At 53.6% G+C, this 17,513-nt stretch overlaps 2 protein-coding genes across 4 annotated transcripts; both read left to right on the top strand.

Annotated features, from left to right (window-relative positions):
- Positions 1 to 494: 494 nt before the first annotated feature.
- LCK (LCK proto-oncogene, Src family tyrosine kinase) lies at positions 495 to 6,012 on the top strand. Of its 3 annotated transcripts, none has more exons than XM_015883320.3 (13): positions 495 to 634; positions 2,427 to 2,533; positions 2,643 to 2,721; positions 2,797 to 2,887; positions 2,976 to 3,074; positions 3,164 to 3,267; positions 3,350 to 3,499; positions 3,647 to 3,799; positions 4,063 to 4,242; positions 4,578 to 4,654; positions 4,740 to 4,893; positions 5,156 to 5,287; positions 5,586 to 6,012. In XM_015883320.3, the coding sequence occupies exons 2-13, from the start codon at positions 2,432 to 2,434 to the stop codon at positions 5,786 to 5,788; spliced, it is 1,524 nt and encodes a 507-aa protein (XP_015738806.2). In that variant the 5' UTR covers positions 495 to 634; positions 2,427 to 2,431; the 3' UTR covers positions 5,789 to 6,012. The 3 variants fall into 3 exon arrangements, with proteins under 3 accessions (XP_015738806.2, XP_015738804.2, XP_085374651.1); XM_015883318.3 differs by having other exon boundaries at positions 2,640 to 2,721; XM_085518525.1 differs by having other exon boundaries at positions 2,640 to 2,887.
- Positions 6,013 to 6,467: 455 nt separating this feature from the next.
- Positions 6,468 to 16,692, top strand: HDAC1 (histone deacetylase 1). Its single transcript, XM_015883321.3, has 14 exons — positions 6,468 to 6,558; positions 9,328 to 9,440; positions 9,852 to 9,969; positions 11,278 to 11,352; positions 12,455 to 12,593; positions 12,667 to 12,808; positions 12,935 to 13,027; positions 13,328 to 13,436; positions 13,614 to 13,754; positions 14,234 to 14,342; positions 14,423 to 14,553; positions 14,674 to 14,820; positions 14,923 to 14,971; positions 15,057 to 16,692. Exons 1-14 carry the CDS (start codon positions 6,510 to 6,512, stop codon positions 15,082 to 15,084), a joined length of 1,443 nt encoding a protein of 480 aa, XP_015738807.3. The 5' UTR covers positions 6,468 to 6,509; the 3' UTR covers positions 15,085 to 16,692.
- Positions 16,693 to 17,513: the final 821 nt, after the last annotated feature.

The raw sequence follows: 17,513 nt of genomic DNA, 5'->3' as shown, positions 1-17,513 counted from the left end.
GCGTGTGGTGGTGATGGCCAAAGTGGGGCTGTGGGTGCAGGAGGTGTCTCACAGCCCAGCAGGGTCTGGTGGGGGTACGGCACAACCGGAGCTGCCACTGCTGTCCCACAGCACTGAGCTTTGGGAAGGGGGCTCTAAAGGGACCAGGGGGCCCTAAGGGGACTGGGGGGCTCTAAAGGGACTGGGGGGCTCTGCAGCCTTTCGGGTGACAGCGTCGCACCCATCACGGCCCCCCTACAGCATGTGGCCCATTGTGTGCCCCCACTCCACCCCAACCAAGGGGCTCGGTGCCCCCAAACCCACCCGATCCCAGGGCAGAGGGCACCTGGAGCAGGACCCCAACACACAGCCCAGCTGGGGATGGCAGGAAGCCTCGGGGTTTGTCACCAGCGCTTGCGGTTGTGCACGAACTGCGAAGCAGCTCCTCTAGAGTTTGCTCAGGAGGCAGGAAACCGGGGCAGGCAGCGAGCAAGAGCGAACGGCGGCGGTGGGGAGCACACCCGTGTTTGGGGTCTCAGCTGCGCTGCCAGGGGTCAGCGTGAGCCCACGGCCATGGGGAGGATGTGAGAGGGACCATCGCTGCTGCGCGGCCATGGGAGTCTGAGAGAGCTGGTCCTCGTTGTGCTGCCCACAGGTAACGGCATCGGGATGGAGCTCTGCAGCACGCAGTGCTGGGCAGGTGCACGTTGTGCTCAATGATGGTGCTCTGCTGATGGGTGGGAGTGGGGGTCACTGCAGCGGGGCTGGGAGTGATGGCAGTGATGGCACTTGGGCAGCTGGGAGGCACAGATGGGAGCTCCCCATGGCGGGGGATGCAGCCACTCTGATGCCAGGGCAGCCAGTCCCTGTTTGCAAGGCAAAGCGGGAGACTTGTGCCAGGCCCTCACCCACCTGGGGATGAGAGCAGCAGTTCAGAGCCGGTCCATCAGCATCCCATCACGGATGGTTTCAAGCACTGAGGTGTGCCCGATTTCGGTGCTGTTTTGGTGCAAACATCTTCGTGCCGTGATGGCGGCGTGGGGCGGCTCTGCCCTGCTGGCTGTGCACAGCATCCAGCGGGATCACATGGGGACAGGAATGGGGTCAGCCCAACCTCAGCCCCGCTCACACTGACCAACCACCGTCAGCCAGAGCTGCTCACACGGAAGGGCCTGCAGAGCAGCAAGGGCAAGTGTGATGACCGTGCACCGGGACACTGGGGACACTGCGTGGTGTGTGCACACTGCTTGCATGCAGCACTTGTGCAGAAATTCGTTTGCACAGATGCAGTCACAAAACCTGACTTCAAACGCCCCGACGCAGCGCAGCCCTCGCACTGAGCAGGTGGAACGGTTGCTCGGTGGAAATTATGCTGTGGCTTGAGAACATCAGAGAAAAAGACACAATAGCAGCACCTCCCTCCGCACCACGGCTTCTTGCAGGGAGGAAAAAACACCTCCCAGGTCCCTGTGCTGCGGTGGATGTGCATCTGAAGTGCCACGGCTGCTGGGAGCATGGGGGCTCTGTGTCCGTGGGGTTGGGTTTGTGCTCAGCTCTGAGCTTTGTCCCCAGGGCTGTGATGGAGCTGCTCCAGGAGTGTTCTCAAAGCAGAGTGGGCAGAAATGGGGCACCGAGGCCTGAATCATGGCACTGGGGGCTCAGCTGCCCTCCCCTCCCCACAGCCTCCTCTCCCATCTGCCATGGTGGTGGTGGGCACTCCGAGGTGGCACCCTGGGGATGGCAGGAGGGCGGCCCAGCCATTGCGCTGCTGTTCTCACTGTGGGGTGATGAGCGTGGGGTGCTCCCAGTTCCTGTGCATGGGTTTGGGGTGTGCTCAGTGCCTGAGGGATCTGGTGGCACCCAGGGACACCACATCCCCCCTGAGATGGAGGTGACAGAGGAGAAAAGAGTGACACTGATGTAGAGATAATCACTGCCAGGAAGGCAGAAACTGCGTGGGGCACTGTGAGCACCGGCTGGGGACACAGGTTGGGGCTGTGCCTGCGTGGGGATGAATCCTGGAGGCGTGGGTGTGAGGATTCTGCAGAAAAGCATTTTCCAGGGCTGTGGGCCACTGTGTGCGTGTGTCACAGCACCGGGGCTCCATCAGCTTCTGTAGGGAGGTGAGAGCCACGCAGTGCGAAGAAGGGCCCTTCTAGCCACTCGTGGCACCAGGGCTGGTGCTTGAGGTGGGTGTCCAGCACTCATCACCTGCTGTGCCAGGACAAAGGCAAGAGGAAATACAGCTGGTGATGGAGTCAGGGGATACCCTGCAGTGTGCAGGAACGGCTGTGTGATGGGGCCAGTAAGAGAGAAGGATGCAGGGATGGGATGGATGGATGTGGTAAATGGGATGAACGAATGGCTGCAGAGATGAGATGGGTAAATGTGGGGATGGGGATGATGGGGCTGGGGGGGATGAAGGCTTTTCTCACTACTCTCCATAGCCACCATGGGCTGCTGCTGCAGCTCAGACTATGATGAGGACTGGATTGAGAACATTGACATCTGCGAGCACTGCAACTACCCCATTGACCCCGACAGCAAGCGCCAGGTGAGGGGCAGCCACAGGACAGCCGGGGTGGTGTGGGATGGCTGAGCCCTTGGTGGCACAAGGGGACATGGGGCCTGCATTCATGGGACCCCCTGCTCCCTCACAGCAGCTCATCCGCAATGGCTCTGAGGTGCGGGATCCCCTGGTGTCCTACGAGGCCATGTCTCCGCCGTGCTCCCCACTGCAAGGTACAGCCCGGCCACGGGGGGGGCTGCTGGGTGTACCCCATGGCCGCCTCCATCCCAACCCTGTGCTCTCCCCAGACAAGCTCGTGGTGGCCCTATATGACTACGAACCCACCCATGATGGGGACCTGGGACTTAAGCAGGGGGAGAAGCTGCGTGTCCTGGAACAGTGAGTGAGCGCTGACTGTCCCCATGTCCCCGTGTCCCCCAGCCAGGGGGCCCGGCTCAGAGGGGCTCACAGGGCTGTGTCCTTGCAGGAGCGGGGAGTGGTGGAAGGCACAGTCGCTCACCACGGGTCAGGAGGGTTTGATCCCCCACAACTTCGTGGCCATGGTGAACAGCCTGGAGCCAGAGCCGTGAGTGGGGCCGAGGGGCTGCACGGAGCCGTGCCAGAGCAGCAGGGAGATATGAGAGCCCCCAGCCTCACCCTGCCCCTTGTCCTCAGGTGGTTCTTCAAGAACCTCAGCCGCAAGGATGCGGAGCGGCAGCTGCTGGCATCAGGCAACACACACGGCTCCTTCCTCATCCGGGAGAGCGAGACCTCCAAAGGTATCAGTGCCAGCCCCACAGCTCCTCCTGCTCTGCAGTGCGAGGAGAGCAGCGACACAGCAACCCTGTGCACCTTCCCCAGGCTCCTACTCACTGTCAGTGAGGGACTTCGACCAGAACCAGGGTGAGACAGTGAAGCACTACAAGATTCGCAACATGGACAACGGGGGGTACTACATCTCTCCCCGGGTCACCTTCAGCAGCCTGCACGAGCTGGTGGAGTATTACTCGAGTACGTGCTGTCAGCAGCTGGTCCTGCACAAAGGATGGATGTGGGGTGGGATGGGGTGGGAGGACACCCCGCTACCTGCACCCAGGTGCAGTTCATGCCGTGCTCCCCACACACACTGACACCAGCTCTGCCCCCCCTGTGCTGCAGGCAGCTCGGATGGGCTGTGCACCCGCCTCGGCAAACCCTGCAGGACGCAGAAGCCGCAGAAGCCGTGGTGGCAGGATGAGTGGGAGGTGCCACGAGAGTCACTGAAGCTGGTGGAGAAGCTGGGAGCCGGGCAGTTTGGAGAAGTCTGGATGGGTGAGTCAGGGTGAAAGCAGGGTGCTTCCTCCTGGGTGAGGGCACTGCCCAGACCCGCAGCATCCTCGGGTCCAGCACACGTCCTGTGCAACTTTCCCTTTTAAAAGGATCTTCCTCATGCAGTTTTAGGTTGGGATGCTGTAGGCAGATAGGTGCAGCCCCCTCCCTGCCTCCTCCACCCCACCGCGTTACTGCCACCTGCCCCCATACGTGCTCACTGTGGGTCCTTCTCTTCCATCACATGCTGCCCCATCTCCCCGCAGGCTTCTACAATGGCCACACCAAGGTAGCCATCAAGAACCTGAAGCAGGGCAGCATGTCCCCCAGCGCCTTCCTGGCAGAGGCCAACCTGATGAAGAACCTGCAGCACCCGCGGCTGGTGCGGCTCTACGCCGTGGTGACCAAGGAGCCCATCTACATCATCACAGAGTACATGGAGAAGGGTGAGGGCACCCGGGTAGAATAACTGAATCATTCAGGCTAGAGAATACCTCTAAGACAACTGAGTCCAACCCCAACCTGTGCCCATCATACCCACTAACCACGTCCCTCACTGCCTCATCTCCCTGTTTCTTGAGCACTTCCAGGGATGGTGACCCCACCACTTCCATTGGCCTGTGCCAGTGTCTGCCTGCAGTAGTGATACATGACCACGGCACTGAGACCTTGGGGTCAGCCCCAGTGGGGCAGGCAGTGTGATTTCCTGCCCCCTCTGTGGTCTGTGAGCCCCCAGCCCCATGCAGGGTGTTACCCCTGAGACTTGCTGCCTTCACTGCAGGCAGCCTGGTGGATTTCCTCAAGACCTCAGAGGGCATCAAGCTCAGCATCAACAAACTGCTGGACATGGCTGCACAGGTGAGGGGCGCAGGGCCATGGCGGGGGCTGCCGGGGCTTTCCTGCTCCACCTGAATTGTGATTGTTATGATTATTTGATCTGCAGATTGCTGAAGGCATGGCCTTCATCGAAGCCAAGAACTACATCCACCGTGACCTGCGGGCTGCCAACATCCTCGTGTCGGAGGCTCTGTGCTGCAAAATCGCTGACTTTGGGCTGGCGCGCCTCATTGAGGACAACGAGTACACAGCACGGGAAGGTGCGCCCATCCTGCTGCCAGCCCGTGTGCCCCATCACCCCACAGCACTGCACACAGCCGGGGGGGGGGCTGCCAGAGCCCACCCAGCCCTGCTGCTGGGGGTCACAGCCCTACCTGGTGGCTGCAGCAGGAACAGGCACACTGCACCAAACCCAGCTCCTTCCCAGCGAGCAGCAGGGACAAAGGCTGGCTGTGCTGTTATATCAGGTTCAACAGAGGGATGTCCCCTAATGCTCATTCTTCCCCCCCTGCTGTTTTTCAGGGGCTAAATTCCCCATTAAGTGGACGGCACCGGAGGCCATTAATTACGGCACGTTCACCATCAAGTCAGATGTCTGGTCCTTCGGCATCCTGCTCACCGAGATCGTTACCTACGGCCGGATCCCGTATCCAGGTCAGGATTTCCCGGCAGCTGCAGGGCAGTGGTGCTCGCACACACGCAGGCGCACACCCAGCCATGTGTGCATGCACTGCTGCACGCACACAGCTCCGCCTGGCCCCGCTGCCTGCCAGCCTGCCATGGTTCTGAGCTCTTCTCATTGCACGTGGCCAGCCAGGCCCAAAACCCACATTACTTGGGGGGGGGGGTTTAGACTCTAGGGGCAGAGGAATGATTCCTATGGGGTTCCCAAAGGTGGGGTGCTCCCTGCAGGATGTGCTGCTGCACATTGAGCACCATTGTCCCATTGCAGGGATGACCAACCCCGAGGTGATCCAGAACCTGGAGCGCGGTTACCGCATGCCACAGCCCGACAACTGCCCGCGGGAGCTGTACGAACTGATGCAGCAGTGCTGGAAGGAGCAGCCCGAGGAGCGGCCCACGTTCGAGTACATGAAGAGTGTGCTGGAGGACTTCTTCACCGCCACCGAGGGGCAATACCAGCAGCAGCCGTGAGGCCCCATGTTGTGCTATGGGCACGCTGGGACCACAGACCCCATGAGCAGCACCCAGCAGTGCACACTGTGCGCATCCAAAGAGCTTTGCCCCGAATGGTGACAGATAACTGCAGTGCCATGACTGCTGTGCACTGTGGCTGTATCACACTGTGCTATGGATGTCCCCCCTGCCTTGCTCCACAGCCCCCAGCATGGGGCAGCCCCTTGTGTGCTGGGCTGCACCAGAGGCCAGGCCCCAGTTAGAACCCATGGTGCCCCTCACATGGAACCCACAGGCCTGAGGCCTATGGGGCTGGGGTCGCTGCCAACCAGGCCTTGCCAGCCTCTCCTGCCCCCATCGGGGTGAGCACATGGACCCAGCACAGGCCGCAGCCCCACCAGGCCCAGGCCGCCATGGGCTCCAGGCCCCGCTCCGTGCCCCCCCCGCACCCCAGGAATGGTTCGTCCCCACCTGCTCCCCCCTCCCCTCGGAATGGTTCCGCCCCGCCCACCTGGCCCCGCGCCCCGCGGTGGTGCATCCCGCCGCGCAGCCGAACCTGCTGGTTCCGCCTCGCCGCCGCCTCGACTCCTCATTGGTCGTTGAGCTGAAAGGGGTGGAACGCTGCTTTTCGATTGGTCGCCTGGAAGCTGGGGGCGGGGCTGGTGGGAGCTCCGGCCGGTGGGGCGGGTTGCGTTGCGCTGCGCGGCGGTGGGGTCTGCGGCCGAGGGGAGACGGGAAGATGGCGCTGACACAGGGGAGCAAACGGAAAGTGTGCTACTACTATGATGGTGAGGGGGGGGGGAGTGGGTGAGGGGGGGAGTGGGGGGGGTTATGGGGGGTCTCTGAGGGGGGGTTATGGGGGGGGGTCCGTGGGGGGGCCTATGGGGGGAGGTCTGTGGGGGGGGGGTCTGTGGGCTGTGCTGGGCCGGAGATGGGGGGGGGGGGGGCAGAGATCGGGGGGGTTGGGGGGATCCGGGGTCCAGGGTTGGGGGGGGGGGGGATTGGGGTGAGGGGAGTTGGGGGGAGCTGGGGGTCCAGAGTTGGGTGGGGGGGTTGGGGGGGCTGTGTGGGCTGTGGGGCTGGGATGGGAGCAGGGGCTGCTCTGAGAGATGGGGGGGGCTGCGAGGGGAGGAAGGAGCTGTGCTGGGTCAGCGGTGCCCCCATGGAGGTGGGGTGGAACAGGGGCACTGTGCACAGCAGCATTGGGGCTGTCCTGCCCTTCAGGAAGCTGCTTTCTGGCCTTTTAATCTTCCCACTGGGTTGGGGGTAGCGGGGTGTTACAGCTCTTTCCCCGCTGGCAGCACAGCTCGTCCCACTGGACACGTTCACAGCCCCCCCCCCCCCCCCTTTGGAGGGTGACCTCAGTGATGGATGGTTTTTGTTAGGCTCTGGGATTGCTTTGTGCAGGAGGTATTGTGTGGTTCTTTATTTCATTCTAGTTTGCAGTCTGTGAAGTTAAATAAAAACTTTATTCCTTTTCTTTTTTCCCCCGGTAAGTGGATGTGTTCCACACTCAAACAATAAAGTGAGCTCTTCTAAACTGCTTTCTGTGTTGGGCAGGTAGTGAGGGCTCTCATTTCTTCTCAGAAGCAAACATGAGCAGTAGGATTGCATCCTGTGGTGGTGGCCCTGAGTCTTCAGGCAGGGTGAGGAGGAGGAAGGGATCAGAGCAGCAGAACTGCCTGAATTCAGCACACAAGCTGCCTGTGGAGCCCCAGCATCTCAAAGTGCAGTTTGGGGCTGGAGCCCTGGGCTCAGTCAGGCCCAGTTTAAGCACAGAGTGCTGGCAGGAAGCGGCAGGGTGCTGGTTATGCACAAGCAACCCGGGTGTGGAAGATCTCTCTGTGTCCAAACTTCTCCCTCCTTAGAATCTTAAGGTGTTCACAGGGATACTTTCCAGTTTACCAGCTAACATCCTTCAAGGCATGAGATGGTCTGTTAAACACAGAATAAGTGATCATCTTGCTGTGAATGCTAAGCAGAATTATATCCTTATGGTCCTTATTGCACGGTAACAAAATGAAGTTAGTGTTATTCCCCCTTGCCTGTAGCTGCCCTCACCCATTTACTCTGTGGGGAGGTTTTAGTGGCTTGTTTCCACTGCTCTTTTATGAGGGGCTGGCAAACATTCACAGGGGGGAGCTCATTGAGCTGTGGGGAAGGGTCTGGGCTGAGTGGAGAGGTTGGGGAAAAAGAAATGTGGTGTGGAGGGGTCCTTCATGTTCATGTTGAGGTGAGTTGGGGCTGCGTATGGGAAATTCTCTTTTGTTCCAACATGGGGCTCTGCTTAACCCAGCAGACAGGAAGAGGTCTGTGTTGAATTCTCACACTTAATGTGCACCCATTAGCACTGCTGAGCTCAGTGCAGCGTGGTAGGACTTGTGGTGAGACACGTCTGGGGTCTTGCTGGCAGCCCAAGGGAAAGAAGGGAGGCAATACATTTGCAAAGCTTTGTGTGTGTGTTTCCTAGATATAGTTTTGAACACCCCCAATGGCTCCCCAAAGCTTAACATACCCTGCTTTTGCTGTAGGAAGTGTTTTGGTGCAGGCAAAACCCACCTCCTTTCACTGTAGCATCACACAGATGAACTCCAGCAGCAGAATGGTTTGGGTGTGGGGTTTGCATGTCCTTTAAATGGAAGCTCATGCCCATGGAGGAGGCATCACGGCTGTGTGCTGCGAGGAAGTAGCAGTTTCTCCTGTATGTTAAGATTGGTGATGAAATATTAATGCTCCCAGCTGAGTCACTGGGCAGACCGGGTTGAGTCTCTTGCTTCGTAAGCTGATGGGGAGCTGTAAAACTATGCCAATGACTTAGTTTGATTTCTCAACAACATGAGGCTTGTGCAGCGTCGCTGCTGCGTGTGGCTCAGTGCGTTCCCTGCTTTTGGCAGCACTTCTCATGGCCACGTCAGGCAGGGACAGAAACCTGAGTTAAATTCTATGGAAAACACCACGGAAATGTGTGACCTGGGAGAGGAGGGAAAAAGCCAGTGGGAGATGGCAGCAGGAGCTCAGCTTTTACTGGGAGGAGGAACATCTGCATGGGGAGCTGAGCTGTGGGGTGTAATTGTGAGGTGCCGACTTAAATTAACCTGGTGAAGGATTTCCAAAGGGTTTCAGGCAGTAATAAGGGATGGGAATAATGGGAGCTGTAAAGCTATAGCTGTGCTGTGATTTGCTTATTGACAGAATTGGCAGCTTGTATCTCATGTCTGCTGGGTAAACAGTAGTAAACTGAGGCAAAGTGGCTACGTGTGCTGGCTGGTGAGTCATTGTCTGAGCTGGGATTAAACTCCTGTGCCTCCTGGCTTGCAGGTTTCTGCTCAGAGAGCTCTGTATTTCTTAGGGAAGCCCCATACTTGGCCATACCCTGTTGTCCATAAGGCAGTCTTGTTTGGGTCTGGGATAAAGCTTTCTGATGGTGCAGATGCATGTGCAGCCCCTTCCCCCTGTGAACAGATGGGCTGCTGATGGGCACATGAGATGACAGATGTGGTTGTATTTGAAGCAGTTCGTGTTTTTCCCTGCTGTAACAAAATCCTTTCTGTTCCCAGGTGATGTTGGAAACTATTATTATGGCCAGGGACACCCCATGAAGCCCCACAGGATCCGGATGACCCACAACCTACTGCTGAACTACGGCCTTTACAGGAAGATGGAGATATATGTAAGTGTGATGAAAAAACAAGTGTGTTGTCAGTTGTAATTTTGGTGCTTCAAGCTCTTAAATTCTCTTTGACAAGCCAAAGAGGAAAGTGAAAAAGGATTAAATGGTTGTGTTGACATATTTCTGCTGCATTCTGATTCCTTGCAGTGAGATGTTCTTTGCTTCAGATAAGCTTTGGAGTCTGGAAAATTGGTTTGCTCTCAGTAGCTTAAATATTTTCTGTACCTGGATATGTAGTATGTTCCAGTCTCTGGTAATGGCTTTTTTGCCTTTGAAAATAAATTTCTCTTGTCTAGTGCTGCTGCTTCATTTACTTATTTTATTATTTTTGCTGTTTCTGGGAGTAAATCTGAGACTGGAAATGGGATGTGGGGAGGGCAGTGTTCCCAACCAAACCCTCTGTCCTTGCAGCGCCCTCACAAGGCGAACGCGGAGGAGATGACCAAGTACCACAGTGATGACTACATCAAATTCCTGAGATCCATCCGCCCAGACAACATGTCTGAGTACAGCAAGCAGATGCAAAGATGTAAGCTGTGTGTGTGGGGCTGTGTTCATGTCAGTGCTAAGTGTTGTGCGATTGTATCTGTCTGCTTTGTGTCAGAATCTTCTTTCTTTTTCTGTGAGATAACCAGTTCCTTTAACCTCTGCAGTCCATGAAGGTGCTGAGGATCTCTTGGCAGCTTTAATGCTACAGAAACCTTTCCTTTTTTCGGTCTGTCTTAAACTCTGAGGTGATGTTTTGTATCAGGTCATAAAGGCAAATAGATGGGGGAGGCTCAAGTCTCTTTTAATCATTAGTTTGATACACTGCATTCCTTGAGAGCAGGAAAAAAGAGAAAAGCCCACAGGATCCGTTTATGTCAAATGTGATTTCCAAATTAAAAGAGATACGAGTCCTGAGCCTGCAGTAAGGGCACTTGAAACCCTGGTATTAGCTGAAAGGGACAGATGTTTAGGCACAAGCACATAATAGGAATGAATAGTATGGTTCACAAGTAATATACATTGAAAGACCTCCTATAGTAAATAATTTGACTTAATATACCAAAGAATGTATTTACACAAACTGAACTGTTTACCCCTGAAGCTGATACGGCTCACAGACACCCACTCTGCTCTCTGGTAGTCAACGTTTTCTCTATTCTATTTCCACAGAACTGTTTTTAACTGAAGGAGGCGAAATATGAAAATTAATCTTAAACACACAGAGGGCAGATCTTTTATTCAGCAGGGAGAGGAAACCCCTGCCTTTGCTTTCTTGGGAAGAACAAGCTTCTGCCTGGCTGAGAAACTTGCACCGGAGGCTCAGAGCAGAGGGGAAGGAGTTTTAAAATGTAGATTTAACACAAGCCTGCTGTTAGTGTGTTTAATGGCAGGGGGTGCTGCCTCCTTCCTGCACAGTGTGTGCATGGCCCTGCTGAGCAGCACCAGCTGCCAAATAGAGCCCAGCACAGTCAATGTGCCAAACGTGAGGGCCTGTGCTGGTACAGTGCAGCTCTCATGGGCAGCATCTCTCCCTGCACGCTCCTTTCTGAGATGATTGACTGGTTCCTGCCTCCCTCTGAGCCTTCACCCGGTAGGTGGCGTGACTGTCCCACTGCAGCTCCTGGCACCTGCTGAGCTGGGAGCATCCTTCCATAGCAGCAAACCATGCAGGCAGTGTTGGTGGGACCACCTTCATGTCCTGTCATTTGTGTGTTTTTCAGTTTGTTTTTCAGTTGATTAAAGTCCTTATCAGGCTAGGTTTTGGGTTTTTCTTTAATCAGACAGGTAGTACAAGCTTTACCAATGCTTTGTGACTTGGTCTTACTAATTCTTATGTATTCTTTTCAAGTTAACGTCGGGGAGGACTGTCCTGTGTTCGATGGGCTGTTTGAGTTCTGTCAGCTCTCTGCTGGAGGCTCAGTTGGTAAGCTCATCCGTCGTACAGTCTTTTCCTAAGCAGATTTACATCAAGTTGTTCTGCAAAAGTGATTTGTTGTAGGTGGGGGTGGGGGAGCCCTATGAGCCTATTTCTGACTTCCTCAGGTTGAGATTTCTCCCCATGCTGGAATTCCAGCTTTGCATTTTGACAGACCCCTCTGCGTTTGTTAAATGTATCTTTATTACTCTGAGCTACTTCTTGGATGACTCCACAAAGGTGATAGACAGAACCCTGACAGCAGTGGGGTTTTACCAGTAATAATTAAAAATAAGTAATGTGAGCTGCACAGAAAAGCAAAGGCACAGAAGTTGCCTGGTGTAGGTGCCAGCTAAAAAGCAAGAAAGGGTTATTTTTCTTGTTCTTAGCAGAAAGCCAATGTCTCTGGCCATGAGGCAGAAGCTGGAACATTTAAAACACTTTGTACCAAGGAGATGTGGTACTTCAGGACTGTGATACTGTGCATCTACAGTAGGGCTTTGTGTCTGCTACTCCCCCAGTGACATCCAGCAATCTTGGCTTCCTGTCACACAGTTGAGCAGTACCTACCAGTGCTGACCGCAGCGTTCTGATGTTGTTTCTTGAAGTAGCTGTGCTTTGTGATCCCAAGATTGTGCGTCCCCAGAATGTATCACTTCTGTTAATCCTTGGAGACTTGCAAAACTGCAGAAAGTTTACAAAGGAGCCGTGGGAGAGAATGTTCCTTGTCTAAATGCGTATTCAGTGACTGACCTAAATATATATTGGGTAAAACCTTTCCTTAAAGTCCATTGTTTGGCACACTGGGAATTCTGGGCTGTTTTCGTGTGTGAGCTGGGCTAGAAAGCTGTGCACTTATTTGTGCAGATCTCGTGCTCTGAGGTGTAGGTGGGGGAAGCAGCCAAAAGTGTGTGCATGCGAAACAGAGGCTGCGTTTCTCGTCCATTTCCTTTGTTTGTTTGTTGAGACATCCAGTGTTTAAGCCCTTGGGTTTGTGCCCAAAGCACACACAAACAATGATGTGATGACAAGAGACCTGTGCTTCACCCCTGAGCCTCTGCCATTGGTCCTTTGCCCTTGTGCTAACATTTTGTAATTCTTCTCCCAACAGCCAGCGCTGTGAAGCTGAACAAGCAACAGACAGATATTGCTGTGAATTGGGCAGGAGGCCTTCACCACGCTAAGAAGTCAGAGGCTTCTGGCTTCTGTTATGTCAACGATATTGTCCTGGCTATCCTGGAGCTCTTAAAGTAGGTGCAGTTCTTTGCCCTCTTCCCATTTGCTCTGATGAAATGCAGCATTTTGACTCCTTTCTGATCCTAGGTATCACCAGAGGGTCCTGTACATTGACATTGATATTCACCACGGAGATGGTGTGGAGGAAGCCTTCTATACCACAGACCGTGTGATGACTGTGTCCTTCCATAAGTATGGAGAGTACTTCCCAGGAACAGGGGACCTGCGGGTGAGAATGGAACCTTAGCAGAAAATTGCTCTGAAATGTGATCACTCTTCCATTTGCCGTCATACTGATTGTGCAGTTTGTGTGCTATGGTGACCTTGTGCTCTGTCCTGTCTTTCCCTCTAACAGGACATTGGTGCAGGCAAAGGCAAGTACTACGCTGTCAACTATCCCCTCCGGGATGGGATTGATGATGAGTCCTATGAGGCAATATTCAAGCCGGTAAGTGTGCTGAGTGATTCTTTGTGCATCATACTTTGTCACTGGGAGGCTCATGGAGCCATTCTTTAAGGAGACTCAGACTGCTGTTGTAAGATTCCTCAGTGGCTGTGTTCCTCCCTAACAATTGCAGCCTGTTATCATTTAGCTTTTCTTGGTAAGAGCCCCAGTGTTCCCAGTATATGGGAGTCAACAGCTGTGGGAACACCAGGGATGTCTTCACGTCACTTGCTGACATGGACATTACTGTGTTGCTGTGACACTGTCCTGTGGAGAAAGTGTAACAATGAGTTTCTTGTTTAGGTGATATCTAAAGTGATGGAGACATTCCAGCCTAGTGCAGTTGTCCTGCAGTGCGGGTCGGATTCACTGTCTGGGGACAGGCTGGGTTGTTTTAATCTGACCATCAAAGGTAAGAATACAGTGTTTCCATCAAAATAACAAGGCTGGGTCTGTGATGCCAAGAAGCCAGAACTGTGCAGCACAGTGCCTGAGCTAAATTGGCATAAGTAATCTTATTACTTTTCACTGAAAAATGGGTCTTTGTGCCATGGCGTTATTGCCTTTTTCCCTGCTGCCTTTGCTGCAGGTCATGCCAAGTGTGTGGAGTTTGTCAAAAGTTTTAATTTGCCTATGCTGATGCTGGGAGGAGGTGGCTACACAATCCGCAACGTGGCCAGATGCTGGACCTATGAGACTGCTGTGGCTTTGGACACTGAGATCCCAAATGGTAATTTTCCCCTGGAACTTTTGAGGCAAGACAAGAGACAATGGCTACTTACCTAGTGACAGAGCACAGGGAGGGAGTGTTGCTGCAGGGAGGCAGGAACAGCAAGATGTTTCATTAGCTCTTGGTTGTTACTGTGGAAGAGCTTTTTGAGTCTGTGGTTTGCAGTAGTTGCTCTTGTTTGCATTACAGCCTTCTAGTTTTCCCCTCCATCAAGAGATACCCAGCAGTCTTGCAAACGAGATGACCTTCTACTGCTATCTTTTGTTCACACTGATAACATTTAACTGCCAAGTGAGCTTAGACTGCCCTGTTGCTAAGCTGGCTGTTTTGATCTGAGTTTGGGCTATGAAATGGTCAACTCCTACCTCTGGGAAAGTACAGCTGTGCTCTTACTTCGCACTGAAATCTGCTGTATATGAGGGATCTCATTACTGGTCCAGAGGTGATTTGATTTTTGTTCTATTTTAACTCTTATGCAGAACTCCCATATAATGACTATTTTGAGTACTTTGGACCAGACTTTAAGCTGCACATCAGTCCCTCAAACATGACTAACCAAAATACCAACGAGTACCTTGAGAAGATCAAGTAAGTGTTTGCCCTTCTTCACATGGCTGACACCTTTTGCTGGGTAAATACAAACATGTTCCTTTCCTGGCTGGCTCTAGGCAGCGTCTCTTTGAGAATCTGCGCATGCTGCCTCATGCCCCTGGTGTCCAGATGCAGCCAATTCCTGAGGATGCTGTTCAGGAAGACAGTGGAGATGAAGAGGAAGAAGATCCTGAGAAGCGCATTTCAAGTAGGTGCTTGCCTCTGGCATGGCTGCATTGCTCTGCTGGGAAGTGCACTGCACAGAGCCTGTACATCTCCAAGCATTAGTGCGCAGTATCTTCTGACCTCTTCTCCCCTTCACTCTCAGTCCGCAATTCTGATAAGAGAATATCCTGTGATGAAGAATTCTCTGACTCCGAAGATGAAGGGGAAGGAGGGCGCAAAAACGTTGCCAACTTTAAGAAGGCCAAACGTGTGAAAACAGAAGAGGAAAAGGAGGAGGAGGAGAAGAAGGGTAAGCACGAGGGCTATGGCTGGAAGCCCTCCCAGCTGTGTAGAGCACTGCCTGATGTGTGCTTTCCTACTGCCCTCCCATGCCTTTATTTTTTTCTCCTAGATGAGAAAGAAGAGGAAAAAGCAAAAGAGGAGAAAGCTGAACCCAAGGGGTGAGCACGGTGTCTCTTGACTTGGCACTTCACTGTCTGAGTTTGTATTTGTTTAAACCAGATTCTCCACTGCTTCCTTCCACAGGGTGAAGGAAGAGGCAAAATCCACCTAAGATGGCTGCGGCTGGACGGCGCCTGTCAGTGCGTGGTTGTCGTAGGTTAGCTTCTCCGGTTGCCTCCCATTCCACAGGATTTATATTTTATATATGTTTCTGTATATATTTCTATATAAATATATAAATGACTTGAGAACTGTAAATTATTCCTCGCTGCACTCCGCTGGGAGCAGGCAGGGAGGACTGCAGAGTAGAGAGACCCACATTGCCCAGCATTGGAACTGGGAAGTTTTGCTCTTTGCCTCCCACCAGCTCCTCAGTGTGTCTTTAAGAAAGAATCACTTCCTTTCTTTGCTCTCCTCTGAAGTAACCGCCCTTAAGAATGAATAATTTAAGTAGAAGTAGCATCTGCATTTCAGGTTAGGTGGGAAGATGGCCATGAAGCTTTTGCTTTTTTTCTGCTTCTTTTCCTTTTTCTCTCTCTTTTGTTTTGTTTTGTTTTTGTGGGAGATGTGAATTCCCAAATGAAGCCTGTGAGAGACGGAGCGTCCTTTGGTCTTCAGTCTGATTCCACCACGGCAATAACTACAAGCCGGTGCCGCTTCTCAGGGTCAAATAGTGCAGTTCTTGGACAGAGTTGGCTACTTTCCTGCAGCAGACTTGTGGAGAGAGGTGAAACAGCTGACAGGCAGATCAGGAGGTGGATGGAGTGAATCTGCCCAGAGCCCTGCAGGTAGAGAGCTGTGGGGATGGACCCTTCCCGGGATGTGGCGGATCCCATTGGCAGCGCTGTGTGTCTTTGTACACTCGTTTCCTAGAGCTGTGCCCCTCTTTGCAGGGGGGAGGTGAGTTACTGCCCACCTGGCTGCCTGCTTCACTCTGCTGCTGCCCTCAGCTACACGTGCTGTAATTGCTTCAGTGCTGATCCGTGTCCTTGCTGAAAGCACAGCAGAGCAGGACAGACGGGCAGGGCCCAGCTGGTGCCTCTGCTCCACGTGCCACTTACTAAGAATCTCCTCCTGGAGCAGGCACGTTTTCGAGCGGATCCTTCCCTCTCTTTGCTCTCAAGGCCAGTAAATGCTGAGAGCCTTTTATCAGCAGGCAGCGCTGTTATCTGTACGAGGGAACAGCAGATGGGGCTCTGTACGTTTCTAGAACTACTCCTCTTCCTACTCCCACACGTTATCTCACACCCAAAGGTCTTTTGTGCTCAGAGCCGGCCTTTCTCACACCTTGCTTTGTACAGCTGAGCGTGAGATGAGCGTTCCACCAAGAGCTCCAGCTTTGCACAAGTTTTGCAGGCAGTTGTGACTCGCTGCTCTCCTTTCTCAGGGCGATTCCTCTGTCCATAAGAGGGTCTGTACCTCCCACGGGGCTGCTGCTGCTGGTTTCAACTCTAATAATGCTGCTAACTTAACACAGGTTATTTTTGAAATGTTTTATTTTTTTACGTGCTTTTCCTCCCTTTTTCCACCATCAGTTTTTTGTAGCCTCTTGGAACCCGAGTGACGTCTCACTCCCGCTCTTCAGTGTTTGTATGTGAAGCGAGAGGGATGGGTGCATCTTTGTGTCCTGGGGAGGGGAGGGGGGGAAATATATTGTGGTTTTTTAAAGATGCTTTTATTTTAAATTTGGAGAACCTTTGTAATAAAACGTCCATTTCTATGGTTGGTCTGAGCTGGAGCTGCTTTGTGCGCGGGGTGGAGTCACAGTGTGCTGCAAGAGGAGCCTCCCCTGCTATAGGGTGATGGACGTGGATGTGTTGGTTGAGTGCTGAGGGCCAAAGCAGTGTGTAGGAACATGCAGCGTGCAGCAGATCCTGCTGCAGGTGTTGAAATTCCCTTTATTTCCCTCAATTTTATAGCGCAGCCTTCAGCCCCCAACACACACACACACACTGCAATCCCACACGGGGCCGTTCCCATCGCAGCCCTTTGTGTGCTGTTAATGCTGCACTGCCTGCTGCTGAAGGCAACCATGATCATCCATAGAGACGATGGGTTACATGGCGCTTTAAAGCACTTGGGTGCTTATTTCTTGCATGAGTGCCTGGGTTGTGGTTTTTATTTGCAATCTGCTGTTCAATTAATTAGAAAAATAACGATTAAATGAGCCGGGTGGTTTTGCCTCATAAGGAGAGGAGGAAAAGCTTCGAGTGCCACAGCCCTTCATTGCTGCAGTGATGCCCCAGGAGCTGCAGCTCACACTTAAAGCCGTCCTGCTCTATGAGCAGCCATGTGTCCCATTGCACTCAGTCCCATTGCACTCAGTCCCATTGCACTCCCAGCCCCATTGCTGTCCTACACGCCGACGTGCAGCTGCATCCCTTTTCCCTCCCCGGCCGCCTTAAAATGGCTGCCACGTCTGCACGGCCGCTGCGCTCTGCTGGAGCTCCTTCAGCCCTGCAGCTCAGTTGGGTGCACTGAGCCCAGCAGGAACAACACCCCGACAAAGCACAGCACCCACATTGCAAGCACTGGGCTTTT

Source organism: Coturnix japonica, chromosome 17 (genome assembly GCF_054131305.1).
Source record: "Coturnix japonica strain WE chromosome 17, WE-NBRP24, whole genome shotgun sequence".
In the NCBI taxonomy this organism is placed as follows: Eukaryota; Metazoa; Chordata; class Aves; order Galliformes; family Phasianidae; genus Coturnix; species Coturnix japonica.
The sequence above is the reverse complement of the archived record's forward strand: the minus strand, read 5'-3'. Positions and strand labels throughout refer to the sequence as shown.